The 26,928-nt window shown below is 45.6% G+C and overlaps 1 protein-coding gene across 1 annotated transcript; it reads right to left on the reverse strand.

Annotated features, from left to right (window-relative positions):
- Nucleotides 1-18,390: 18,390 nt before the first annotated feature.
- Nucleotides 18,391-24,269, reverse strand: LOC135637261 (ABC transporter B family member 1-like). Its single transcript, XM_065149874.1, has 10 exons — nucleotides 23,499-24,269; nucleotides 23,338-23,392; nucleotides 23,073-23,248; nucleotides 22,784-22,984; nucleotides 22,439-22,698; nucleotides 22,042-22,358; nucleotides 21,557-21,780; nucleotides 20,683-21,056; nucleotides 19,897-20,602; nucleotides 18,391-19,819 (listed from the first exon to the last, which is right to left on the reverse strand). Exons 1-10 carry the CDS (start codon nucleotides 24,093-24,095, stop codon nucleotides 18,572-18,574), a joined length of 4,158 nt encoding a protein of 1,385 aa, XP_065005946.1. The 5' UTR covers nucleotides 24,096-24,269; the 3' UTR covers nucleotides 18,391-18,571.
- Between the last annotated feature and the right edge of the window lie 2,659 nt (nucleotides 24,270-26,928).

Genomic DNA, 26,928 nt, shown 5'->3' on the forward strand with positions numbered 1-26,928 from the left:
TTTGAAGGCCTCAATAAAAGAAGACTTAGTGGTGCCGAATTGCCCTACTAGCTTCAAGTCCAAACCAACGTTAATTGAACATAGGTTAGAGAGTGAGGATCATCGTACATGTGTGTTAATATTGATAGTATAAATCTTGTTGAGATATCCAAGTTAATTAGTGTATTGTTATATAATTAATATGTCTTATATTGGAGTTCACACATGAGCATCATGTATGCATATAATGAAAATTTTTAAATAAAAAAATTGATAGTACAAGCATTAAAAATTTTATATACACCGGTGAGGCTCATAAGTATCCAAAAATATTAACACATATCATAAAGTATTTCCTTTATACGAGAAACATTAATTCGGAAAAAATATATATATTTGAAGTGTGTAACATGTCTAAAACATTTCCTTTTATATATGACATTCGTTTAAGATAATAAAAACAACAAACATGATAATGATATCTCCTTTGCGCATGATATATCCACCTAAGATGAAAAATATATTTAAAACATTCCACATATTCTAAATTATCCCATAATATATTTGCCTGTGATAAAGAATCATATGTAATACTTGATATATCTAAAGCATCATCTGTTATGCAAGATATGATATACTTTAGGGTAAAAAAAAAATTTACCCTAAAGTATAAGAGGATTGAATGATATAATAATAATTTTTAAATAAACGAGATTCTCGCATATGCCAAATCAACTGTTGGAGATGACATAGAGCCTATTTCGTATACTACATGAAACCCTAAAAAAAATTGATCTCATTAATCGATAATTATAAATATGATGTTATACAAAGCAACCTCCAACATATGTCTTTACTTTGAACTCATTGAACCAAAATTGAGCTTCTAAATTACTTTGAATATTTTTTTCCTACAACCAATAAATGAATCTTGACAATCAAAAAACATTTGTTGTATGCATCCATAGATTTGTGCATAGATGAGATGAAGAATATGAGGTATAATTATTTTTTACCTCCGAGAAAAATTCTCAATCCATCAAATTTTAGATGTAACAACACCCAAAATTAAGGATAGAAGAAAAGGGAAATTAAGAATTGAAGACAACAAACGTTATACTCACCGACTTTGGATATATATATATATATATATATATATATAGTGATGGTGTTCGGTAACCATATTGGAGTGTTTCGCTTCGTTACCGAACCCAACCGACCCGACCAAATACGAACACTGCGCGGCGCCCCGAAAGCAAAGTTGTCAGTGGCGTATGGCTCGTTGCTTCCGCTCAGCGCCTTCCTTTCCCCTGGTGAAGCATTTGCCTCGCCCTCCCCTGTCGACGCCTTCCTCCTCGTGCAATCTAGAGAATGAGCGCGCAGATTAGAGCGATGGGGTCTCCGTGCCCTACGGAGCGAGATAATGATGTGAGGTTTTCTTTATGTGTTCTTTGCCTCCGTGATTCGTTTTGCCTCCGAAACACATTTTATGCGTCAAAGGACTGCCTTTTCTTTTTCTTTCTTTTCCTTCCACCTATTTTTATATTTCGCATTCTTGATAACGCCGATGGTTGGTAGATTCTGACTGAATGCTGATGATCATTCAAAAAACGGATCTTTGATTCAATTTGTCAGTAATTAATACATTGGTCGGAAAATTGTAGCGCCAGAAGTAGAAATTGGTGTGATATTAGGTCAAGTTATTCTGGTTTCGTGTTGTTGCTGAAGAAAACAATGCTATTAGTTCACGGTACATTGGGGTAAGGTTAGTTGGACCATTCTTTTGGGTCATGGTATATAGTAAACTTCTTCTGTGGGTTGGTTGTTACATTACACAAGACATTATAGTCATGCTAGTCATTAGTCAATAGTTTTGTGTCCAATTAGGTTGAAAATATTAGTGGTAGGTGTTAGTAAACCTTTACACCGTGGTCGAGGTGTCAGCATGGCTTGGTCGTGTCCTGGATGCGCAAGGTTGTCCACGAGGATACTCGGGTGATGGAAGCGAGTGTTGGGTCTAGTTGAGTTTGACACTCGTCTCCGAACGTGGTCCTTCTTATCGGTGAGTGGTCCGCTCCGACATCACCAGGTTCATGCAAACAGGTTGAAGTTGGGAGGGGACTTTCTCGATTCAACCCCTCCGAAGATTAAGTAAGTATTAGTGGAGTCTATGGAAATCTCTGTCATGCCGATCAGGGGATCGACTTTATACCTGCAAGTGAGGGTCGGTCGTACGTGATTTGATGTTGACGGCCAACTCCTCAGGCGACTGACTTGCAAGGAACGACATCGCGCGACACTGTTCCGAGCTTTCCGGAGCGATTCTGTACTGTGTGGCGTTGTCTCATACGGCTCCAGACGGTGCGGGAGGGGGCGACCGCCCATCTGAGTTCGAGGTGCCACATTGATGCGACGCACCATCTCTGCGCTAATTTGTTTGCTGACTGTGGCTATGGGGGCGATACTAGAATATGCCCTATCACTCTCTCCCTCGCCCGCGCATCCGGTCATCGAGGAGTGTCTTTGGTGGTGGGGGATCTCGCCATCTCATATGGCGCCCAACTCATGGCGTTACCTGGCGGTCTTCCTCGGGGAATGCTGGAGCGTGGGGATCGACCCGGCTCGAATGTTTTTCTTGATGTGTTTTCACTTGTGCAAGGGTCGAGGCGGGACTACCTGACTGCTCGAAGTGGCTTCAACGTCAGTGACACTCCCTCTAATAATAAGGGGTGGAAGGCTTGTCACTTCTTTGTCAGCTACAGTCGGGGATGGGGGTTTAATGTTGGGTGGACCTCCCAAGTCATCAACAATGTTCTCCCATTTCTCTCTTTCGAAGAGGCCGAGCGTGTAGGGTGTCTGAGGGAGATATTGTCTTCTTCCCAAGCAATTAGGGGCACATCCGAGGAGTGGTTGGTCGAAGTGGGACTCAGCCCGGCCCCGAGGGGTACGGCTGAACTTGTAGTCTTTTTAAGTTTTCTTTTTTTTGCTCTTCGTATGTTACTGACCTAGTTGCAACTTGTAGAGATGGTGAACCTAAAGTCGCTGAAGGGGATGCTTCGCTCCTCGGTGATGATGCAACCATCCCGAGAGGGCAACAAGCGCGACTCCGAAGTTCCTGTGAGAAAGAGCACGTCGGCGCATCAGACGGGGTCTCTAAAGGAGGCAAGGTGGGTTGGCCAAAGAAAAAACCCAAGGTCAGGACCCGAAAAGTCTCCGAAGGCGGTGACCAGGGAGACTACGGCTCATGGAATGTTCGAGTTGGGTGGCCCCTCGCAAGGCGAGGGCTCGACGAGCACTCGAGGAAAGGGACATGTTGTGTCTTCAGGTGATGACCCCTCGAGCAGGAAGACGGCGCGGCCTAGGTCATTTCAAGCCCTTAGCATGGCCGACCTGCCGGAGGGGGAACCAAGGGCGCTTTACAACTCGTGTTGGCTGACCCTTAAGGCAGAGAGTCAGATGTGGGCTAACGAACCGGTGGCCCAAGAATTTTCCTGCGATGTGCTTCATCCGGTCATGGCGAAGTAGCTGTACTGCTCGCTGTCCATGGTGCTGATGGATCAGGTGGTGAAGTCTCTCGTATGGGTAAGTTCGGTACTTTTCCCTTCGACCCGAAGGTTGGTTCTAATGTGCTTGCTGGTGCAGAACCAACACTATACCATGGCCCTGATCGACTGTGTCTATGATGCAGGCTGGGTAATCGAGTGCCTGGGGGAGATGAACTCCAACCTACACCGGGAGGTCGAGGAACTGAAGAACAGGCCCGATCCCATAGTTGTGGTGGCAGCCGAGCAATGGGACATTGACTTAGAAACTGAGGTCGAGAGGCTAAAGTCTGAGCTAGGCGAGTCATAGTGCCAACTGAAGGAGTGTCAAGGGCGGATTCGGATGCTGGATGACAAATTGCTAACCCTTTCCCGGAATGTCGAAACTGCTCGATCTGCATCACGAGCTGCCAAGGAGGCACTAGTTGAGGAACGTTGGGGGGCGTCGGAGATGGCAAAAGAGGCGATCACTGAGTACAAGTGGTCCCCCAGGTTCGAGCTTGGCATGCAGAGGTTGGGGCTGGTGACATATGAATTCAGGTACCAAGTGGCCCTTGCTCGATTTTGGGCGAGGTACCTCGACCTCGAGGTGGAGCAAGATCCCTTCGTCGACCTTCCCGAAGACCAAGATGTCGAGATGCCTGATGAGGTGCCTTTCGATGACAGTCCCAAAGTTCCCCCGAGTTATGGGGTTGTGTTTGTTTGTTTCTATTTTTTGGCCTTGGTTGGGTCAGGTTTTGAACTGTAAGGCCTTGACTAAGCACAATGTATATATCTTTTACTTAATAAAAAGTGTGCTTCCTACATTAATTCTCTAATGTCCTTGTCAAAATTTTACCTTAAGGGTAAAATTTTTTCAAATTTAAGATGTGACACGTCCTCGATAAGGGGCTTCCCTTTGTGGTCTCGAGTCGGTAAGTGCCGACTTGGACCTCGTCAATCACCTGATGTGGTCCTTCTCAGTTTGGCACAAGGTTTCTCCTAGTTCGGGTTGGGTCACTTCGGTCTTTCGTAGGATGAGGTCTCCAATTTTGATTTGGTGCGGGCGGACCCTGCGGTTGTGGAGGCGGGCTGTGGCCCTTTTATACGCCAGGACACGTAGGTGCGCCTCAGCCCTTTGCTTATCGAGGAGGTCGAGATTGGTTTTGAGTCCCTCTTTCCAGGTACCCTCTTCAAAATTCTCGACCCGTAGGGTTAGGAACATCATTTCGGGCGACAGTACCACCTCGGTTCCATATGCCAAATTGAACAATGATTCCCTCAAGGTAGCTTTGGGGGTGGTTTAGGACGTCCATAGAACGCTCGGGAGTTCTTTGACTCAAACGCCACGGGCCCCGATTATCCTCTTCTTCAGGCCCTCCAATATAGCTCGGTTGGTGACTTCGGCCAAGCCATTGGTTTGGGTACGCGACCAAGCTGAACTTCAATCGTATCCCGTAAGACTAGCAGTATGCTTTAAATTTTATGTTATTGAATTGAGCTTCGTTATCAACGATGATGGCCCTCGAGATCCCGAATCGGGTGATGATATTCTTCCAAACAAACTCCTCGACCTACCTCTCCATGATGGAGGCTAATGGCTCGGCTTTGACCCATTTAGTGAAGTAGTCGACTCCAACTATGAGGAATCTCTGCTGCCCCGAAGCAGGAGAAATGGTTAGAGGAGATCCAGGCCCCATTGGGCGAAGGGCCAGGCAGAGTCTATTGGGGCAAGAGGGACCGCGGGCTAGTGCTGTACCCAAGGTCCGCCATACCGTACCGTACCGGAGTTTCGACCCGGGCTCGGTACGGTACGGTACCGGTGTACCGGGCGGTACACCAGGGCGTACCGAGCGGAATAGTTTGATGTATATCAAGGGTGTATGAAATATTTCAGAGCATATCAATAACAAATGAAACATTTCGGAGCTTATCAATGGTGTATTAAATGTTTCGGAGCATATTAATGACTTATAGAATATTTCAAAACGTATCGATGACGTATGAATATCTCAGAGGCATAAGAAGCATTTCGGAACATATCAAAGAACAATATGAAGCATAAGCTCAAACGTCATCTTAGACATTGCATTCATTTCATTCTTATCCAAAATATACATAGAAGCACATAACCAAAGCTCTGGATATCATATCAAACATATAAAAGATAAAGTGGGATCATAACAGAATATGATCTATCCATTTCTGAATGACCACCAAACATAAGTCTCTCACGCTTGGGAGCTCCATCCACCCATGTCTGAGTGATATCATTTTTAGCAAAGGTTCACATTATCCCATAAACATCAAAGTACAAAAAGATATTCTAAAAAATAAAATTAGCACATATTGGAAGCAGATGCGGAACAACGAAACGTACATGTGCCTTTATGAGTCAATACGATGCAAACATAATCTTTCGCAATTGCATTCAAATTTGAAAGAAAATAAAGGCAAGAGCATACAAAGATTCTAAGCAATCACATATAACTTAATTGAAGAAAGAATGCTAAATAAATTCAATGTCGAAAGAAATGAAATAAGAATAGGCGAAATCAACCAAAGCGCGATTCTGACATAATTTGAGAGGAACATTGAACAAATAATTTAAATTATCAATTATGCTCTAATTTACTCAAGAAAAATATCATTAGAAATATATTTCAATCTACTTTCAGATAAAATAAGTTTTATATAAATTGAAGTTTCTAAAGAAGAGGTACAAATGATTTGGTAACCAAAGGTCAAATATCAAAATCTCTATTTTATGGAATTCATAGAGTTAGTTTCAGTAAATAACTGGGTAGATATTTATATTCCAAATCTTTTAATATGGTATTAAAAGAAAGATCTTTGAGTCTACTTTTAAATAAATTAGGTTTGGCCAAAATTAGAATTCGGTACTAAAAGTTAGGTCTAAAACAATGTATAGAGGTCAGATTACCGAAAAATTTCAGATTCATAGTTTTTTATCTAAACGAGAGAAATATCTTGTGCTAAAATGAAATCTTTCGAATTATTCAGAATTAAAATAAAAATAAAGATAAAGATTATTGTTGCTGATGAATAGGATATTTCAACCACTCTTGGATGATTGTATAATTGTATTCATTGATGACATATTAGTGTATTCAAGGAGTAATCAGGAGCATGAGAAATGTATTATCCATACTAAGAGAAAAAAGGTTGTATACAAAGTTTAGTAAATATGAATTTTGGTTGAATGAAGTTGCTTTCTTAGGCCATGTGATTTCAAGGAATGACATATCTATTGATCCAAAAAAAGTGGAAGCTATAATTAAGTGGGAAGTATCAACAAATGTGACAAAAATTAGAAGCTTCTTGGGCATGATGGGTTAGGAGATTTATAGAGGGATTCTCTCGAATTGCGCAACCTCTCACCAAACTAACTCAAAAGAATGTAAAATTTGAATGAGGCTTTGGGTCTTTTTACTCAAATCTTCTCATTTGGGATCAAAAAGCCCAAAGCCCTAGATTTCTCTTCTTCTTTTTTTATCTTCTTCTTTCTCTCTTCCACTCTTCTCCAACACAAGTTGCCTTCTCATGTTCCTTAGGAACGAAGGCAGAGAGGCTTAGATGGTGGAATTTATTTTTTTTATGAATAGGTCCTCAAATTTTATAAATAGGTTCTCAGATTTATATTTAGGCTCTTCTATAGAATTCAAAATGGATACTTACATTATAGTTAGAAACTTATACGAAAATTTAGAAACGAGAAATGTTATAGACTACCTTGGCTCGCCTCGCCCGACCCGGGTGAAACACTCGACCTTTTCCTGGCAGCCTCCGAACAAGCGGTTACCTCGGTGCTGGTATGAGCGAGCTCAGCAACACAACAACCCGTCTACTAAATCAGCCACGTCCTCGCTAGACCCCAAGAACGATATCCTCCGATCGAGAAGTTGGCGATGGAGCTAGTGAAGACAGCCAGGAAGCTATGACCATACTTCCAAGCCCACACGGTAAAGGTAAGCACCAACCAACCATTGTGACAGATCCTCTATAAATTTGACGTATTCGGTCGGATGCTAAAATGGTCGATCGAGCTCGAGGAGTTCAACATCTAATATGCCCCCAAAGCCACCATAAAAGCTCAAGTATTGGCCGATTTCATTTCCGAGCTAACACTCGACGAGTGGCCTGGCGAACAGGGACGTTCCAGGGATACTTGGGCCTTGTACGTGGATGGATCTGCCACCTCGGAGGGAGCAGGGGCAGGGCTCGTCCTTAGAGGCCCGAACGATCAAGCATATGACCATGCACTTCGACTTAAGTTCAAGGCCACCAACAACGAGGCCGAGTATGAGGTGTTGTTGTCAGGGCTATGCCTCGCCCTAGAGATGCACGTGCAGGACCTGGAGGCCTTCAGTTACTCGCAATTAGTCGTGGGTCACATCAATGGGAGCTACGAGGCTTGTGAACCAACCATGGCACGATACCTAGCCGAGGTGCGGCGACTCGCCGATCATTTCCGTCGTCTCTCGATTGCAAGGATACCCCTAGTCGAGAATGCGCAGGCCGACGCATTGGACAAATTGGCCTCCACCCATGGTTCAAAGGGACTCCCCCCAAAGGCCGAGGTCCTCTCAACCCCGACCGTCTCGACCATAGGCATCGTCACAATCGAAGCCACCCTTAGTTGGATGGAGGAGATCCCCTGCTACAAAAAAGAAGGGACACTGCCCATCAACCGAGCCGCTGCTCGACGACTTAGATGCATCGAGACATGCTACTGCAAAACTAATGGGAAACTATACCATAGAGCCTTCTCCCAACCTCTCCTTCGATGCTTGGCACCCCTCGAAGCCGAGACAATCCTCGTAGAAGTTCACAAAGGCATTTGTGGAGAGCACATCGGTGGTTGAACCTTAGCTTTCAAAATTCTCACATAGGGGTACTACTGGCCAACCATACGTCGAGATGCCCTATCATACGTGCAACGATGCTAATAGTGCTAGAAGCATGCTCGGGTACAGCCAGTGTTTGCCGTACCGAAGCGTACCGGGCGGTACGTACCGGTCCGCTAGGTACTCGGTACACGGACCACCCTATACCGCTACAGTGCTATAGTATCGGTACACCAGGGTGTAAATGAAATGTCATTTATGATTTTGTATCTAATGAGATGATATCTATGAATTCTTGTATCCTGCCTTACACTTTGATACTAAGCTAGCTTGAAACTTCTTATTTTGCCATGGATATGTTAGTTGCTTGTTGAGCTTTGTATGCTCGCTTCATTGCTATATAAATCTTTCATGTTAGCTTGTCATTCACTGAGATGTTTGAATTGGGCTGAGATAGTGGAGAGCTATTCATATTTTGGGCAAGCCTTGTCGATTGATATATTGTTGTTATTGTATAAGCATATTTTGTATGTAATGAAATATTGTCGGTAGTGGATGATGAACCCGAGGAATTTGTCGAAGCTGACCTTGAAGGCTCATTTCGAAGGGTTCAACCGCATGCTGAATCACTTGAGGGTCTAGAAAGTCTCGGCAAGATTGACCAAATGGATGCCAACCGTCTTGCTTTTGATGATCATCTCGTCGACGTAAACTTCCATTTTTTCCTAAGTTATTGCTTGAACATTTCATTGACCATTCTCTGGTATGTCGCTACGACATTTTTTAGACCGAAGGGCACTACCTTGTGATAGTATACCCCTCGGTCAGTGATGAAAGTAGTGTGTTCTTGATCCCGAGGTGCCGTTCGGATCTAATTGTAGCCCAAGAATGCATCCATGAATTTAAGGAACTCATGCCCCGAAGTGGCATCCACCAGCTGGTCTATCATCGGGAGTCGGTAGCAGTCCTTCGGGCATGCCCGGTTCAGATCAGTGTAGTCAACGCACATTCTCCAATTTCCATTATGTTTCTTGATGAGGACTACATTAGACTACCACCGAGGGTATTTCACCTCGGTTATAAATCCAGCTTCGAATAGGCGATCCACCTCGTTGCTGATTGCTTTTTGTCAGTCTGGGGCGAACTTCCACGGTCTTTGCTTCACAAGACGTGCCCCATGGAGAATGTTGAGATAGTGTTGTGTGACCTCGGGGTCAATCCATGGCATGCCTTTCGGGGACCAGGCCAATACATTAGCGTTCTTCAAGAAGTCGACGAGTTGGACCTGGTCTTTTTCTGGATGTGTTGTCCCGACCTTAACAACCTTGTCAGGTCATCCTTTTTCTAGGGGGATCTCTATCATCTATTCGGTCGGCTTTGGGTGAGGCAGTATTTTAGTTGTATCTCGGGGGTCCGAGAGGGATAGCTTAGGCCACAGCTTCTTTGGTAGAGTGATCCCTGTCAGGTAACATTGCCGGGACTCCCTTGGGTCGCTTCTTACTACTCCGACCCTGACTGGGGTAGGGAATTTCATGGCTCGATGGTAGGTAGAGACGACTGCCTTTAACTTGTTGAGGGTTGGTCGGCCGAGGATGACATTGTACGCGGAAGGTAGGTCGACCACCATGAAGATGATCATTAGTGTCTTAGACCTTGGCTCTTCTCTAATAATGATGGGGAGGGAGGTGGTTTCGAGTGGAGAGATGGAGTCTCCCATAAATCCTATAAGCGTCGAGGCCATCGGGGCGAGATCTCCTTCCGTCAGGCCGAGCTTCTTGAAAACGTCGAAGTATAGCACATCGGCGGAGTTTCCGGTGTCGAGCATCACCCTCTTCACTCGGGCATTAGCGATGCAGAATGAGATTACTATGACGTCATCGTGGTCAGGGAACTTGACCTCTTCGGCCCTGAAGGTAATCTCAGACCCAGATCCCGGCCTTGGGCATTTCTCCACAGTGCTGCGTGCGTAGGCCTTCCGTCCCGACGTGCTATCACCTCCAGAAGCCGATCTGCCAATGATGACATCAATTTGCTTTTCGATAGGGCCACTGGGACGAGGGGATACTTCTCTTGGATTTTTGAGATAGCACCTAAGGTGTCCTCATGGATTAGATCTTCGATTTGATTCTGGAGGTCATGACATTCTTCCGTGTCATGGCCGTATTCTCGATGAAACCTACAATATTTAGATTGATTATTGTGAGTAGCTTTTATCGGGTTGGGCTCCCTTAGGAGTCCCTTCTCCTTAATCCAGAGAAAGATTTCAATGCGGGAAGTATTCTGAGGTAGAGGAGGGGGCCTTGGGAGCGATGGCTCGGGTCAATCAAGCCTCCTCCGAGATTGTCCCGCAGATAGTCCCGAGGATGCCCCTCAGGGTTGCTCCGTGCGAGGCCTCTTGTTGTCTTCACGTTTCCTCGCCATCAGTATCTTGGCGGCGATGTACTAGTTGGCGTGCTGGAGCATCTCGGGAACAGTTGTGGGTGGTCTTTCAACCAGCGACCAAAAAAACCTTAAGGGCCACAAACCCATCAGGAACGCCTGCATGATCAGGGAAGGATGAGCATCCGGGACTCCTCGGATCTCGGAGGTGAAGCGTGTGACGAATTGAGAGAGAGATTTGCTGTCGCTTTGGCACAACCCAAGGAGCGTGGCCATGGAAGGCTTGGCTCGCGAGCTGGCTAGGAAGTTCTATAGGAATTCCTTTACGAGTTAATCAAAAGATGAGATCGAGGTTGGTTGTAGCCGGTTGAACTACGTCTGAGCCGGTCCTCGGAGGGTGGTGGGAAAAGCCTGACACATGAGGGCATCAGAAGTGTCATAGAGGGCCATTTGGACCTGGAATGCAGCGACATGCTCTGCTAGGTCGGACTCGCCGTCATACATCTCTAGAGTAAGGAGGTGGAAGTTGAGGGGTACAAGCTTATCTTGGATTTCCTGGGTGAAAGGAGATCCTCCCGAGTGGCTTTCTGCGGCCTCGTCCCTTGATCTGTGAAATTCTCGTTGAAATTCTCGTTACAACTGAGCCCTTAATGAGTCGTCGGCCAAGTCCGATGACAAGGTATCGAGCTTGGGGAATGGCAGTGCGGTTAGGCAAGACATGGGGGTGCTTTGTTCAGGTGCCATTCCTGGATCTCCGATCCGCTCCTCGGTCTCGTCATGAGGAATAGGGGCTCAAGGTGATAGGTTGGCCGAAGGAGCGTTGGGGGGCCTCGGAGGGAGCGTTGGTATGGCCGACAGTGGGGGAGCCGTCTGTTGGATGAGTTGTGGGATGAGCGGGATGATTGTCTGCATCATTCCTGCTAAGGCTTGAACCCGCTTGGTGAGGGTAAGGAATGCCTTAAGTGAGATGACCGGCGGTCCCAAGGCATTTCCAGGGGGGGAGGAGGAAATTGAGGTCATTGAACAGGCGTCAGTAGTGATATGGTGTTTGGGCCATGACGCCCCCATCTTTGTGCGGTATAAGGGGTGGTTGCCCCCCGAGCCCATAGGCGGGGTGGACTGCTAGCGGCTCTTCACTAGAACGAGCTTCAGGATTGACTGTGATCGGACGCTCCTGCGACATCGGGCCCTCCTTCTAGTGTCAAAATGTTAGTGAACCTTTACACCGTGACCGAGGTGTCAGCATAGCTTGGTCGTATCCCAAATGTGCAAGGTTGTCCACAACGATGCTCGGGTGATGGAAGCGACCATCGAGTTGGGCTGAGTTTGACACTCATCTTCGAACTTGATCCTTCTTATCGGTGAGCGGTCCGCTCCGACGACGTCGGGTTCCTGCACGCAGGTTGAAGTCAAGAGGGGGCTTTCTCGATTCGACCCCTCTGAAGATTAAGTATTGAGTGGAGTCTAGGGAAATCTCCCCCATGCCGATCAGGGGATCGGCTTTATACCTGCGAGCAAGGGTCGATCGTATGCGATCTGATGATGGCGGCCGACTCTTCGGGCAGTCGGCTTATACCTCTTTGTGTGCGCTGACCGACCTGCACGGAACGACGCTGCATGGCGCCGTTCCAAGCTTTCCAAAGCGACTCTGTACTGTGCAGCGCTGTCTTGTACGACTCCGGATGGCACGGGAAGCGGCACCCACTCACCTGAGTTCGAGGTGCCATGTCGACGCGATGCACCATCTCAGCCTCGAGGCTCCATCTCTAAGCTGATTTGTTTCCTGACTATGGTCACAAGGGGCGATACCATAATATGCCATATCAGTAGGCAACCTAATAACTTTTAACTCGATTATGCTTTTTAATTGTTTAGTTCTTTGATGATTTAAGCTTTATGTGAATGAACTTTTCATTAGGACTGTACCCCTTCCATGACTAAAATTTGAATTATATTTGTTATATTGAAGTGTCAAATATGGTGATCAGATCACATATCACTGTGATATGGGGCCACAATTTGCAACATCAGCTTATTCGGATAGAAGACGCTTAGTATTGTGTAAGACAGATTCAGTGGTAGCCATTTTCTCGAACCTATAGTTTGAAATTAGTCATAATTGACTGGCACTGATCAAACCCAATCTTAGTTGGCCAATTTCGACCAATTTTGAGTGATCTCATGGCCTCAAAAGAAAAAAAATGAAGAGGGGCAGGAAGGAAGGCAAAGAATAAGAGGAAGTCAAGGTGGAAGAAACATGTACCTATAAATGTGGAATACTGGAGACATTGCTACCATTTCATTTGTTCTTCATCGCAACTATTGTATTTCTTGTCTATCACCATTACAATATTCTCTTTATCCATCACCAATAAAATAGAGGGGATGGGTACAAGCGAGGAGAGAGGCAAAGAGGATCCCTTAAATAGATATGCCATAATAGATAAGAGGGGTATCATGAGATTTGCAATTAAATATTAAATTTTATTGGCACTCTCATCAAATACATTTTTTTCTTTCGTTGCTTTTGCATTGTCTAACACCGCCAATTTGGTGATTAAATAATCTAAAAAGGACAGTCGAGTACAAAAGGCTCCTGCCATTGTGAGATCTGAGAAGGATCAATATATGCAGTTTTACCCATATAGTTAGCCCTCCTTTTGATTAGAGAAGTTCTTACCCAATAATTCTACTGCTGGCCAGTGCCATTATCTCTTTTATTATGCATAATTGCACCAAATAACTTGGTCGACCTTCTTAGGATTCCTTGAACTGTCACCAGCTTGCGTTCCTATAGCTTCTATTATTTCTCGATGGAACTAGTAAATTTAATTCCTTTCGAGTGTTATGTTGGTGTTTATGTTGTAAATCACATAATATTTTCAAATGAATGCTTCCCAATTGCAGGTTTCAGCATGCATGTATTGTAAACTGATCTCCCTCGACTATAGATTTGGAAATAACCCATGTCACGAATCATACACGACAGTGACTTGAAGAGACTAGATCAGAGACACAAACTGTGGTCTACTGAAATGCTGTTGGACTACTATATTCATGAGCTTAGCATACAAATTGAAGTCCTGTTTCTTGTCAGATACAAAATTTGCAAATAGATTTAAATGTATGGTTTGAAACTGACTTTTAGAAGTGGACACTATATTCTTTGAAGTGGTACATGAAGCTGGTTCATCTTTTAAGGTCCATGATAGGTGTGACAGTTCTTTGCATAGTGAATTCACTGAATTCTTATTTCTGTACTTTCTTCAAGACTGTCAGGTTATTGAGGACCGAATAATCTTTAGTTACAAGTACTTTGTCTAGTTAAATTCATAGTTTTGGATTAATGGATTATAGTTTTCTATATTCTGCATATTGGATGCATCAAAAAACAGTATGATAACATTCAACATTATAATACAAAGCAAATAGGCCAGTTGAAATCCAAAGCTCATTGTGGCAGGTTGCTGCAACTTTAAGCTAGTCAATCTTGTTTTTTTCCCCGAAATGTTGACACAAAAAATGCACAAGCATTGAGGATGCAACTTCTCTCGTGGTTGCTGATTTCCTTTTTTTCTTCAAGCCAACGCCAGAGTTTGCTTCTTCTTGTTGCTTCATATTGGTTTATTTCCATTGTCCTCCCCACGGAAATCTACTAGCGAAGCATGTGTATTTGTCGAATCATATTGGCAGCTTCATAGTAGATAAGTTTGTGGTCTAAATTATCTTTATTCCATTTAGATTGTAGGCTTTTCATGGAGGGATTGTGTAATTAATTTAGCTTGATGTTTTACATAATTACAAACAGCATATGTTAGCTATGTTTTCAATGATACCTGATCCATAATCAGGTGAATGATCCATGTTTGTAGTACAGAACGGTAAGTGTACATTGGAGACCACCTCAAATTTTCTTGTGCCACAGGATTGCTCTCTATATTCGCTGAAGCAGGAAGATACCATTTGCTGGTGCTTATCAACCCCATCTTGCAGCAGGTTTTGCGAGGGAGAATTGATTGCTTACCAGATTTTGGTTAGTGTGGAGAGATTATGTACACCTTATAAGGCAGATTCAAGTTTTGGCATTCTAATTTTGCTGAAACTGGACTTGTGGAAACACTAGCAGGCCATTCTTTTGTCAATGCCCATCTGGACAGAAATCTCTCGAAGTATTTCTGATCTTCAGAGTGCAGGAGGATCATTTGGTTTTGGCATGGCAGTCTTTTAGTAGGTCCATTAAGCACAATATGTTTCAATTCTTGAAAGTTCACATATCTGTTTTGATTTATGCAGCAATGCTTTGGTTTTTTATTGTTGGAATCAAGAACAAGTGTTTATTTCATATGAGAATACCTTTGGTTGTAGGAACAATTGATATGACACTCTTTTTCAGAAGTACCATTATTACCAGGTCCATTTGTGTTCATATCCTGTTCTTTCCATCCATCAGTGAGAAAGTTGTCTGATGCCATGGTGATGGATAATAATACTATTGACAGAGAACATTTATGAGATATAATTAAAAGCTTAGTGTCACAAGTAATGCCTGGCCTACCCATAAATGCACATGCTGGCTAGTTCCTATCTGGTTGACTAAGTTGTTTGTTTCTTGAGATAATCCTCACAGTCTGATATAATTAGCACATATTGACCTGCTTGAGCAATTGTTGGATTGACTACAATTAATTGCATTTTTTTTGCATCCTCCAGTGTGATTCCATCAGTGAAAAATTCCATTCTATCTTGTACCTGCATAAAATGCTACAAAGCTAAAATGGAAGTTTGTTCTTCCTTTTTATCGAGGATAAAGTTGGATGTTGAATATGCCCTTGAATTTTGAATGTATTGTGTTTTTGGTTGAATTGAATGTTGATGGATGTGGTGGAGAAAACCAAGAAAGAAAGGCTAATTATATAATAAGGACAAATAAATACTTTCACTAGCTAATTATTACCTCACTTAAAGATGATTAAGATGGTCAAATTAACTCCTTTTATTAGCTTTATTTAGACAAGGAGATCTTCCAAGGCCAACCACTGCAAGATCTTGCAAGCCAAAGAAACACATTGATTAAGTAAATCATGGGCCAAGTCTGAATTCAACAATGAAATATTCTAACAATGACTACTGCAAGTTATTGTGGGCCAAATAAAGAATAATTAATAAAATTATGGACCAGTACTAGATTAATTCTTGTTCTTTTCTTTAATTGTGCTGTTCATGTTGGACCACCAACCATTCATATTCCTTGATATCAAACACTGGACTTCTGGCTTTGGATTTGTTTATTTGGCATAGTGAAGACTATTAAACTTGTCATCTAAAAACTCTCACCCACAAGTACTTTAGCAACTCATTAAATATTACAAGCAAATCAAATTCACCATGAAAGCCTCTCAAGCTATCTACATTTCAATTTAGCTAAAGTGTTACCCACACCATCACCTTCAAGAGGTCCCCCCCACTGTCCTTTCTCCCCCTTCTTGTCTCCTCATTATGAGTTGTGTGGTTTGGCCAATAGAGATGGTGACCTGACACATCTCTTCAATCTGTCCATTGCATTGATTACTGATAATATCTGCTCAAGTGTTCCTCCACTTCATGCCATCAGTGGCAAATAATGCACCTCTGGCCATTCAAGTTATTTCTATTTTAACAAATAAGCTAAATAAAAAAAAAGAAGCTTCAGCTTAAGATTCAAATATTCTGTTTCATAATTTCAATCTTGATCTCTCAGATGGTAGATAGACTCAATAATGAAGTTTGAATTCTTGGTAAAGTCTGATCTTGAGAGTCAAGTGGAGTTTATGGTTGCATCAGTGACTGGAGCAGTCTCTTTCCACTTCCTCTTTTCCTGTGAGAGATGCTGCCTACTTGTGGTAGAGGCAAGTGGGAGGATTCAACCATCACATGGATCGAGGTTGATGCTGTCCCCCAACTAATTCTCAAGATACTTAAGATGGTGCTTCTCCCTCTGGTCACTTTCAAGCTTTTATGAAGCTTCATGCTGCTATGGACCCATGGCCTTGCTTGATGGTTGGACTTGCAGAGAGTGTTATTGTGTAGATAATGTTTGGTTGGCCATTGTTGTGAGGTCATACAAGGTTGAGCTTTGCATTTTTCTCTCTGCAAGTGCAAGTGAACAATGGTAGCTATTTGTGAAGGTACAAGGTTAAGTCTGAGAAGGGAAGACCAAACCATTGCCCAATTACCTCTTCTTCCTCTCTCTCTCTCTCTCTCTCTCTCTCTCTGCAAGTTTTCTTTTCTGCAGGGATACAGCATTGATGTCATTGATCTTTTCTCCATCATTCTCAATAGAGTGTTAGATGTTAAGATTATACAGCTAATAAGTCAGAACTTCTGACAAAAAACCAGAAATTGCACCATCTACAAGAGAGCACAACCCCCCAACTTGTTTAGCTTTTTCCCATATATCATATTCAATCATGCAGTCCCCACAGAGAAAAGAAATGCAATGCATCTGAAACATATCAGTTTTTGGATTTTGATGATCATGACTTTGCTTCCAAGTTGATCCAGAAACAAAGCTACTGCAGAATTCAATCAGGTAGCTAATCTCCATGACAGGAACTGAATGTTAGCATTTATCACCCTGTGTTCTGTTGATCAGTAGATTGGAAGAAGCCAAAAGAAACTATTCTTCTTGGTAGGGGAACACATGGCTTGTTGGAGGCTTCGATCATAATAATAATTACAAAATTTATATAGCACCTTCTCTCTATCACTCTCTCTCCAAAGTTGATCATAAAGAAAGAATAATTGCTCATCATGTTTGCTTTCAATTTCACCACCATATCTCTTTTAATCTTCCTCTACTTCACACCTGTTATTCCTCTTGCCTAATCTTATATACCAACCATTTTTAAGCAGCATGGAAAATAATATATATTATATAATATAATTTATTGTAAATATTTTTACTATTTTCGATTGATCATATTAGATTCTATATATCGTTTAATATATCATCCGGCATGTTAGAACCCTAACATCGAAAAGCAGTTCATCTTTTTGCAACATAGTATATTTTGATGCAAAAGCTTGGATGCGATCTTAGAATCAGATTTAAATATCGATTGGACCGATATATATATATATATATATATATATATATATATATATATATCGATTCATATTTAATTAATTGAATCAAATATCAGTATCAAGACATTTAAATCAATTTTGACACAATACCATTAGTTTTGAATTTATTTTTATCATTTCATTTAAATCATACTCGATGGTATATACCGATATATATATCGTCTGATATCTCGGTACCATAACATTAAAAAATTATTCACCTTATTCCTAAATAATATATTTTGATGCAAAGTCTTAAGTTTATGATAATTATCACATTTCGGATTGACATTATACTAATATCCTAAACAAAATTTGTTCACCCATGTCATACATACCATCAAGATTGATGCAAAAAAAAAAAAAGGGTTAGATGTTAAATCACAAGTTTATATTCTATTTATTTGAGATCGACGTATAAATGTCGTAGTAATACAATAAGGACTAATAAAGTCATATCATCTTTCATTTTCTTTAATCATGGATTTGGAAAATATTTAGATAGCAAATTCAGTGACCAACAATGTAATAATAATATGTTAAAACAAAATTTTAGTTACTATTAAAAATAACATAATTACATGGCAAATCCTGTTTACCTCATGGAAACAGTGATTAAACAAAGGAAAACACAGCAAAAAAAAAAAAAGAGTAGTAGTACGTAATTGGAGTTATGCTGCCATCTTTGTTTCGATGTTTTTTGCTTGGAGTCTCTCTCTGTCAAGTGCTCGACGACGGTCCCTGTGGCACGCCATTGTTGGAGAAGCGCTGCAGCTGCAGCATCCGTGCGTAACACCCGTCGGGGTGGTGGTTGAGCAGATGCGAGTGGGATCCCTGCTCCACCACCTTCCCGTCGTCGATCACCGCAATCACGTGGGCGTTCCTTACCGTCGCAAGCCGGTGCGCCACCACGATGGTCGTCCGTCCCACCCCGGACCTCTCCAGCGCCTCCTGCACGCTCCGCTCCGCCTCCGCGTCCAACGCGCTCGTCGCCTCGTCCAGCAGCATGATCGGCGCCTTCTTCACCAGGACCCTCGCGATGGCTATTCTCTGCCGCTGCCCGCCCGACAGCTGTACTCCGCGCTCTCCCACCCACGTCCGGTACCCGTCGGGCAACGACGAGATGAACTTGTGCGCATTCGCCATTGTCGCGGCCTCCACCACCTCCGCCTCCGTTGCTGCCTCCCTCCCGTACGCGATGTTGTCGAAGATCGATGCGGCGAACAAGAATGGCTCCTGCGGCACCACCGAGATCACCCGCCGCAGTGCCTTCAGGTTGTACTTCCGTATGTCCTTCCCGTCGATGAGGATGCGCCCCGATGTCGGCTCGTAGAACCGCTGGATCAATGAAATGACGGTGCTTTTGCCGCACCCGCTTGGGCCTACGAGGGCGAGCATCTTTCCGGCACGAGCACGCAGGGTGAGGTCGCGGAACACAGGCATGTCCGGGCAGGATGGGTAAGCAAAATCGACGTGCTTGAACTCGACCTCGCCGCGGAGGCGGTCTGGCAGAGGAGCGGCGTCGAGATCGTCGGGCTCGATCTCCGTCTTGCGGTCGATAAGCTCGAACGCGGACCGCATGGCACGCCCACCCTTGATGAAGTCAGGCGCGAGAGTTAGGGCTTCTGCGGCGCCGTTGGCTGAGACCATGAGGACCATGAAGACGCGGATGGTCTTGGAGAAGTCGGAGATGCCATGCTTGACGAGCCACGAGGCGTACCACAGGCCGAGAGCATAGGAAGCATAGAGGAGGAATTGGGCGATGCCGAAGCCGCTCCCTGCTATTTGACCCTTCCAGAAGCAGCGGCGGAGTGGGCTCTGCAGGTTGGCCGCGAAGAGCTCGGTGATCTTCGCCTCTGAATTGAAGGCCGCAACCGTGCGGACGTTGGACACAGCCTCGCCGGCAATCTGTGTGGCCTTGGCATGGGCGACTTCCAAGTCTCCGGAGAAGCCGTTCATGAACATTTTCTGCATCACATTGTTCGCGATATGAATTCGGACATCCATCGGAACTTGCAGAGTTTAGAATGATCGAGAAGCAGTACCTGAAGAACCGTGGCGGCAACCACCACAGGGAAGACGGCAATGAGAACCAGGGCGAGTCGCCATTGGAGGACGAAGCCAGCAGTGAAGGCGACGAGCATGAGCGACGCATTCTGCACGATGACTGATATACGATCTCCGATCGCGGACCTCACACTGTGAGCGTCCGATGTAAGCCTGCCGGCAATCCTAGCACTAGCATTCTCCTCCCTGTCGAACCATGCAATCTCGTTCCGAAGAATGGAGGTGAGCATCTTCTCCCGAACACGTTTCGTCAAGTTCTCCCCGACCACGTCCCAGAAGAGATGCTGCATGGTGTTGAAGAGGAGAGCAACAGAGGAAACGCCGATCATGAGGTAGCAGTATTTGCCGATCTCCCGCCGCATGTACTTGTAGTCCTGAGCGTAGTAGGCACTGAGGACAGCACTGAGGACGTAGGCGAAGAAGGCGCTCATGGAACCACACACCATGGAGCCAATCAAGCCTATGAGGGCGTAAGACCACTCCGGTGAGTTCATTTTGGCGAGGCGCAGGAACGAGCTAGCCTGGTCTCGGAACGCAAGCTTCTCTATGCGGTGGTTCGGGTCAACCGAGAAGCTGAATTCCGATGTACTGAAGTCAGAGAGACGGCGGGAGTAGGGCGATCGTCCATACGATGAGTTCCGGGTAATGATCGGGGAGCTGACCGAGTTCCGAGCACTCGACGGCCTAGCGAAGAACAGAGCAAGCAAGCGATTAGATTCGGCGAAGCCGATCAAAGGAGCAAGTGATGAAGCCACCGAATGCACCTCGCACTGCTCTTCCTGGCATTGACGAGCGCCGCCTCGTGTGCCTGCTCCTGCATGCGAATCAGCTTCGCGTAGAGACCATTATCGCCTTTCCCCATGAGTTCGTCGTGCGTGCCGATCTCGGTGACGCTCCCCTGCTGAAGAACCGCGACGACATCGGCCTTGCGCACGGTGGACAGGCGGTGGGCGATCACAAGCGTCGTGCGGCCAATCATGAATCGGTCGAGGGCCTCTTGCACGAGTTTCTCGGACTCCGAATCCAGCGCGCTTGTGGCCTCATCTAGGAGCAGGATTGCAGGGTTTTTCAACATCGCTCTGGCGATGGCAATCCGCTGCTTTTGGCCACCGGAGAGCTGCAGCCCCCTCTCCCCAACCTACACAGTGAAACACATCAACAGTGTCAGGGATGAAACAGGAGGACTTGTACTCCATGAATGCTACTCATTCCTGGTTGAAAGGTCTGCAACACACAGTAGCCATGTGCATCTGCTCATCCCAATCAGAGACTCAGCAGTTTGACATCCAATGTCAGGGTCAAAACCAAGTGAGTTTCTTGGCTTTGGTTGGTAGAAAGTGAAACCTAGCTTCTCTTCACACCCATCAGGCTCCTGTATCAGCCAAGATCTAGAAAAGGACCTCAAAAAGGAATCTTGTCATGTTACTTCGTTTCAACAATGGCATCTACCCCAGTACAAGAAAAGGAGCCATCTTCTACAAGTTGCCAGAAAAGAAAGTCCCCATATTTAAGAAGCCAGCCAATGGAGCACACCTCACATATGTTAATGCCATCACATAGGAGCAAAAGCCGAAGACATCCCCCCCCCCCAGCAGAGAACAGCAGCAGTCAAATGAAGAAAAGGAGAGCCATACAGACCTGGGAATCATAGCCATCTGGGAGCTTCACTATGAAAGAATGTGCATTGGCAACTCTGGCAGCTTCTTCCATCTCTACTTGTGTGGCATCTTCCCTGCCCAGGAGCAGATTCTCTTTAATGGTGGTTGCAAAGAGGGCAGGCTCCTGGCTCACAAGCCCTATCTGTTGCCTCAGCCACCTTAGCTTCAGGGACTTTATGTCATGCCCATCAAGCAAAATTTGCCCTGAGAGATAGCATCAGCAACAGGAACATCAGTGTCTGTAGTTCATATTGCAGTCAAAGTGCCATGTAAAGAATCAGGTGTTGATATCGAGGTTGAATGAATCCCTTCTCCACACATTGGCTCTTTGTTCTGCTCTTCTTGAATTGAGCATACATAAAAAGTAAGAAAAAGCAGCTGCAGAAAGAAAATTAAAGCACAGAATCTTTAAGAACATTGCAGAACAAAGCATACTGTGGCTTTGTTGCAGGATTTCTGGGGTACCTGCGGTGGGATCGTAGAACCTCTCGATGAGGGAGACCACGGTGCTCTTGCCGGAGCCGCTGCTCCCAACCAAAGCAATGGTCTTCCCTGCAGCAACAGTCAGGGAGAAGTCCCGAAGCACAGGGACATCCGGTCTGGATGGGTACGCGAAGTCCACGTTCTTGAGCTCCACAAGCCCTGTAATGGCGCCCAGCACGATCCCGGTGTCGTTTTTCCTGTCGATGCTTGGCCTGTGCTCGATCGTTCGGTATATCTTCGCCGCCGCTACTCTCGCCTTGGCAAATGCCGCCATGCTCGGAGCCGATTGCCCGAGAGCCCTGCCAGACGTCGCGATGCACAGTGAAAAACGCCTTGAAGAGGAACAGATGGATGAATGGGGTCAGGATTTTTGTCGTACAATCCTCCGATCATTACGGCGAACATGGTGGAGATGGCGAGCCCGCCGTTGGTGTGGTGGTGGCGCACGAGGAGTCCTCCGTACCACAGCAGCAACGCGTAGCAGCAGAAGACGGTGAAGTAGGTTGCGCCCAGTCCCAAGCCCTTGGCGAATCCGCTCCGGTAACCAAGCTTCTGAGCCACTCCCAAGGAAGCGGAGTAGGCCTGGAGAACTCTGGACTCCCCGACGAAGGACTGCACCGTTCTGATCTGCGCCAGCGCCTGAAATCGACCAAGGAATTGGGGGTGGCATAAGATTGCCGAGGAGCAGAGCTCATCCGGAGGGACGCAGACAAGATCAGGGCACCTGCTCCGCGATGTTGCTGGCCTGGGACAGAGCGTCCTGGCTCTTGGAGGACAGCTTGGCCAATGTGGCGGTGTGGATGCCGCCGATGACGGCGATGAGGGGGACGACGGCTAGCGTGACGAGAGCCAGCTGCCACGCGGCGGTGAAGCCCACCACGAAGCCGGAGACGAAGGTCGCCATGTAGTGGATGAAGTTCCCCAGCTGCAAACCAAACCACCACCATCAGTGCATAGACCCAGGTCAAGATTTCCGACACCGTAGGTTGCATCGCTCCGAGGGCGGTGCCCACCTTCTCGCTGATGGCGTCCTGGACCATGACCGCGTCGGCGTTGATGGCGAAGACCACGTCGGAGGTGCGCACCTCGGTGTCGAAGTAGCGGACGTCCTGGTTCAGCGCGGCCTCCAAGTACTTGATCCTCATCTTGGTCGATTGCCGCTCCCCCGTCCACATCCAACAAGATATCTCTGTTTGCATTCCACAATTCTACGCTCATCAACAATCTCTACGCCATCCTCTATTTCTCGATCCAAGAACAACGCGTTCGAACACTCACCGGCCCAGGAGGACGCCCAGATCGCCGCCCCGACCACAAGAAAGTAGAAGGCGTACTGCAAGATCACCAACTGAGATCATCTCTGTGAACGCAAATCTGATGCAGACAGGGAAGTGGAAGAAGAGACGGACGGGGAGGGGAGGGAGGGAGGGAGGGAACACCTTGACGACTTCGCGGACCATGGTGTCGGGGTCGCCGGTGTTGGACCCGAAGGAGTTGACCAGATCGGCGAAGAAGCGGAGGAAGATGGGGAGGGAGCAGCCGTGGACGATGGCCCCGGCGGTGCCGACAGCCATGAGCACGCAGTCGAGCCCATCGGCGAAGCGGAAGAGTTTGCCGAAGCCCACCGTGGGGGCCGGCGGCGCCGGCTTCTTGTCTTCCTGGCTGCCACTCGCTGCCGCAGCTGGTGCTGTTGCCGCCGCTGCCGAAGGTGGTGGTACCGGCGGTTCTTCCACCTTGATGTTGCCATTAGTGGCTTCCATCTCAAGGCCAGGCGCAGCAGAGCTACTAACAGTAGTAGCTGGGCTCATAGCACCACCAGAAGCAGCAGCGACAGGCCCTGCAACACCACCGCTGCCTCTTTCCGCCACCTCTATCACCAACAATTCTTCCTGGGGCACGTCTTGGTCAGCAGAAGAAGGATGAGGAGGGGAGTGGAGGTGGAAGGCTTGCAGCTCCGGTCGGCTCCATTCCTCCACCACCACCCTCCCCTTTATCACCTCCTCCTCCCCATGCTCAAAAGCCTGCTGCTGTGACATTGTGCAGGCAGAAGCTACATGTAATGAATTGCTACCCTCCTCTCTCTCTCTCTCTCTCTCTCTCTCTCTCTCTTTCTATCTATCTATCTCCCCGCTGTGTGTTCATCTGCTGTCAGGGCTGCTGGCCTCTTTAATGCTACCTTTTTTAACGACCTTTTGCATGTTACCCTATCACCATTCCTTCTTCTCACCATTATTCTCTCTCTCTCTCTCTCTCTCTCTCTCTCTCTCTCTCTCTCTGTGTGCTGAGGAAGTGTGGACTCGAATTGGGATTACATCTTCCTTGCATTACAAGATGAGGTTACCGTGACTGTAGCAGATGAGGTTACCGTGACCGTAGCGGTGAAAGAAACTGGTAGCCGCTTGTCCCGACAACAAGACGTGTGAAACCTGAAGCGTCGCAGCCAGTGTTTTTGACCAAACCGTGCATGAACACGACGCAACATATATGTAGAGAGAGAGAGACGGGTATTCTCCTGGGGATTTGTAATTGACCGCCGAGGGAACAGCAACAACTCCAAGCCTACTCTGTAGAAAACCGTGAGGACAGATGGTGGCTATCAGATCTCACCATTGACCAAGAACTCCACTGGAAGAGAAGTCAAACAAAATTTAGGCAGCTCAGACTGCGTTTTTCTTTCTTCCCCCTCCCTTAAATGCGGTGACTTCCCAGACTTTGAGAGGGACTCGAGGATAAAATAGACTCCATAGTCTTTCCTTCCCTGCTGCATCAGCTTCTTGTCAGAACCATCGGCTGGCTCAGCTCGCGGAGGACAAGCCCCACCGAGAGCCAACCGGAGACGGCGCCATGTGAGGAGGAACCAGTGCTGGCTTCGTGGGATTCCACCGGTGGGGCGGTCAAACGCTGTCAGTAGGCGAAAGAGGAGCAGCGCGTGAATTCTACGGCCTCCGTGTGAGCGCACAGCCACCGCACCGTCTTCTGTACTGGAAGTGTATAGGAGTCATGGAAACAGCAAAGCAAGTCACCGAGGGGGTGCACAGCAGAGATTCTCAAATCATTTCTATTTGCAATGGACCACCCAAGCTGTCCCCTCCTCTTTCTTCCTTGTGCAGGAAGAAGATGAATCATTGCAAGCTCGAGTTGGGTGACTTGCACTTCACCGGAAACAGCTTAACATGCACTGCATTCAGTGTCTATTTGTCTCAGCTTTATATATATATATATTGAAATCAGATATTTTTATCATGATAATGTAAATTAACAGTGTATGTACAAGAACAAAAGCTATCATCTAACCATCCTATTTCATCCTAATCCTCTCCCCACTATGCTCCTTTATCCTCTTCCTCTCCCCAATACCGAGAAGCTTCAAGCATGCTTCCAAGCTTTACTGTCTCTGTTCCTTAGTCCCTGCTTTCAAAGCTCACACTCATGCCAATAAAGAAGTAGGGCGAAGTGGGGTCAAGCTTTGGGCTTACTGAGCTCTCACAACACTGTCGTAGGCGATGCACGATCTTTCTTGTGTGTTTCGTATCGTGAAAAATTTATCTCGTGAACGCGACGGGAACAATCTTCATCGTGAAAGGACTTGTGACCTAAAACAGTGGCTGATGATTGAATACTTCCACACCGGTGTACACGGGCAAAAAATTGTTGGTGAGGGATGGCATTTGGGGACAGAAGCCACAGCCTTTTGTCACCGAGTGTAGCTTCATTGCATAAATCCACCAATAATTCATGTTCTTGTACTAAGGAATTCAAAGCTCGATAAATTTGATTGGAGGACAGCATTCAGTGGGGAATGTATATGTTTGGCCTGATTAGGTGAACCACATAAGAAGAAGGTAGCTTCCCCTGGGGTTGATGATAGAAGGTAAAAAAAATTGGTCTGATGAGTCCCAATTGTGCATCACAAACATCTTCTTTACTTTTTTAATTTAGCTAAGAAAAAAAAGAGGCAGAATGATGACACTTTTATATGTGGATCATTGAGGCATTAGTACATGAAAGCACTGTATGGGATTGGTGCATTGTGTGTGGTGGTTGTGGTAGAACTCGATGAGAAGCAATCACGGAGGATACACATCAAACAAAGAACAGGGGACAAGATTGATTTCTCTTTAACTATGCATCCATTTTTTAGCTTCTTTTTCAACAGTTAAAAAATAAAGATTAACATAAATAATTATACAGTGGCATTTCATATTGAAAGTGACTCCTGTCCTGTATTTTTTGAATGCCTGATCTTTTTTCTTAAATGCAAAAAGTTGATCATTTTTTAATGGAAAAGTGGTTTTTGAAGAACAAGTGACTGTAAGGTCATGCTTGTGTGAGACAAAGTACTAATCATAATCCACAGCTTAAAGAAGACCACACTAGTGAAACTTTTCTAGTTGTAAAGCAAAGTATCAGCAGATCCCATCTTCTGGTTATGTTATAAAGTCATCCTAAGCTTTCATTACAACATAATTATCATTTTTTTGGCAGTACTCCCATCAAATTTGTAATCTGGAAATCAGCTCCCAGAACAAGTCAAAAAGAGAGAAGAAAAACTGAGCTTATAGAAACCATTTCCCTTCTCTCTCTCTCTCTCTCTCTCTCTCTCTCTCTCTCTCTCTCTCTCTCTCTCTCTCTGTTTCTTCCTTTGCAGAGGTGGTTAAGTATTGGAGCAGAGAGGGCAGGGCATCCACCAACCCTCCATTCTTTGGTTATGAGGTAGCCTTACATGATTTGATTAATCAGCATCATCAGAGAGACAGCACTCAAAGTTCACTCAAAGCTTTTGAAAAATGTCCAACCCATGTGAGGAACACTAAAATCTGGAGGCATTGTCTTTCTCATGTATTTGGGTGCACAGATTTCTCCCTTTTA

This window comes from Musa acuminata, chromosome BXJ3-4 (assembly GCF_036884655.1).
Source record: "Musa acuminata AAA Group cultivar baxijiao chromosome BXJ3-4, Cavendish_Baxijiao_AAA, whole genome shotgun sequence".
NCBI classification, from domain to species: domain Eukaryota; kingdom Viridiplantae; phylum Streptophyta; class Magnoliopsida; order Zingiberales; family Musaceae; genus Musa; species Musa acuminata.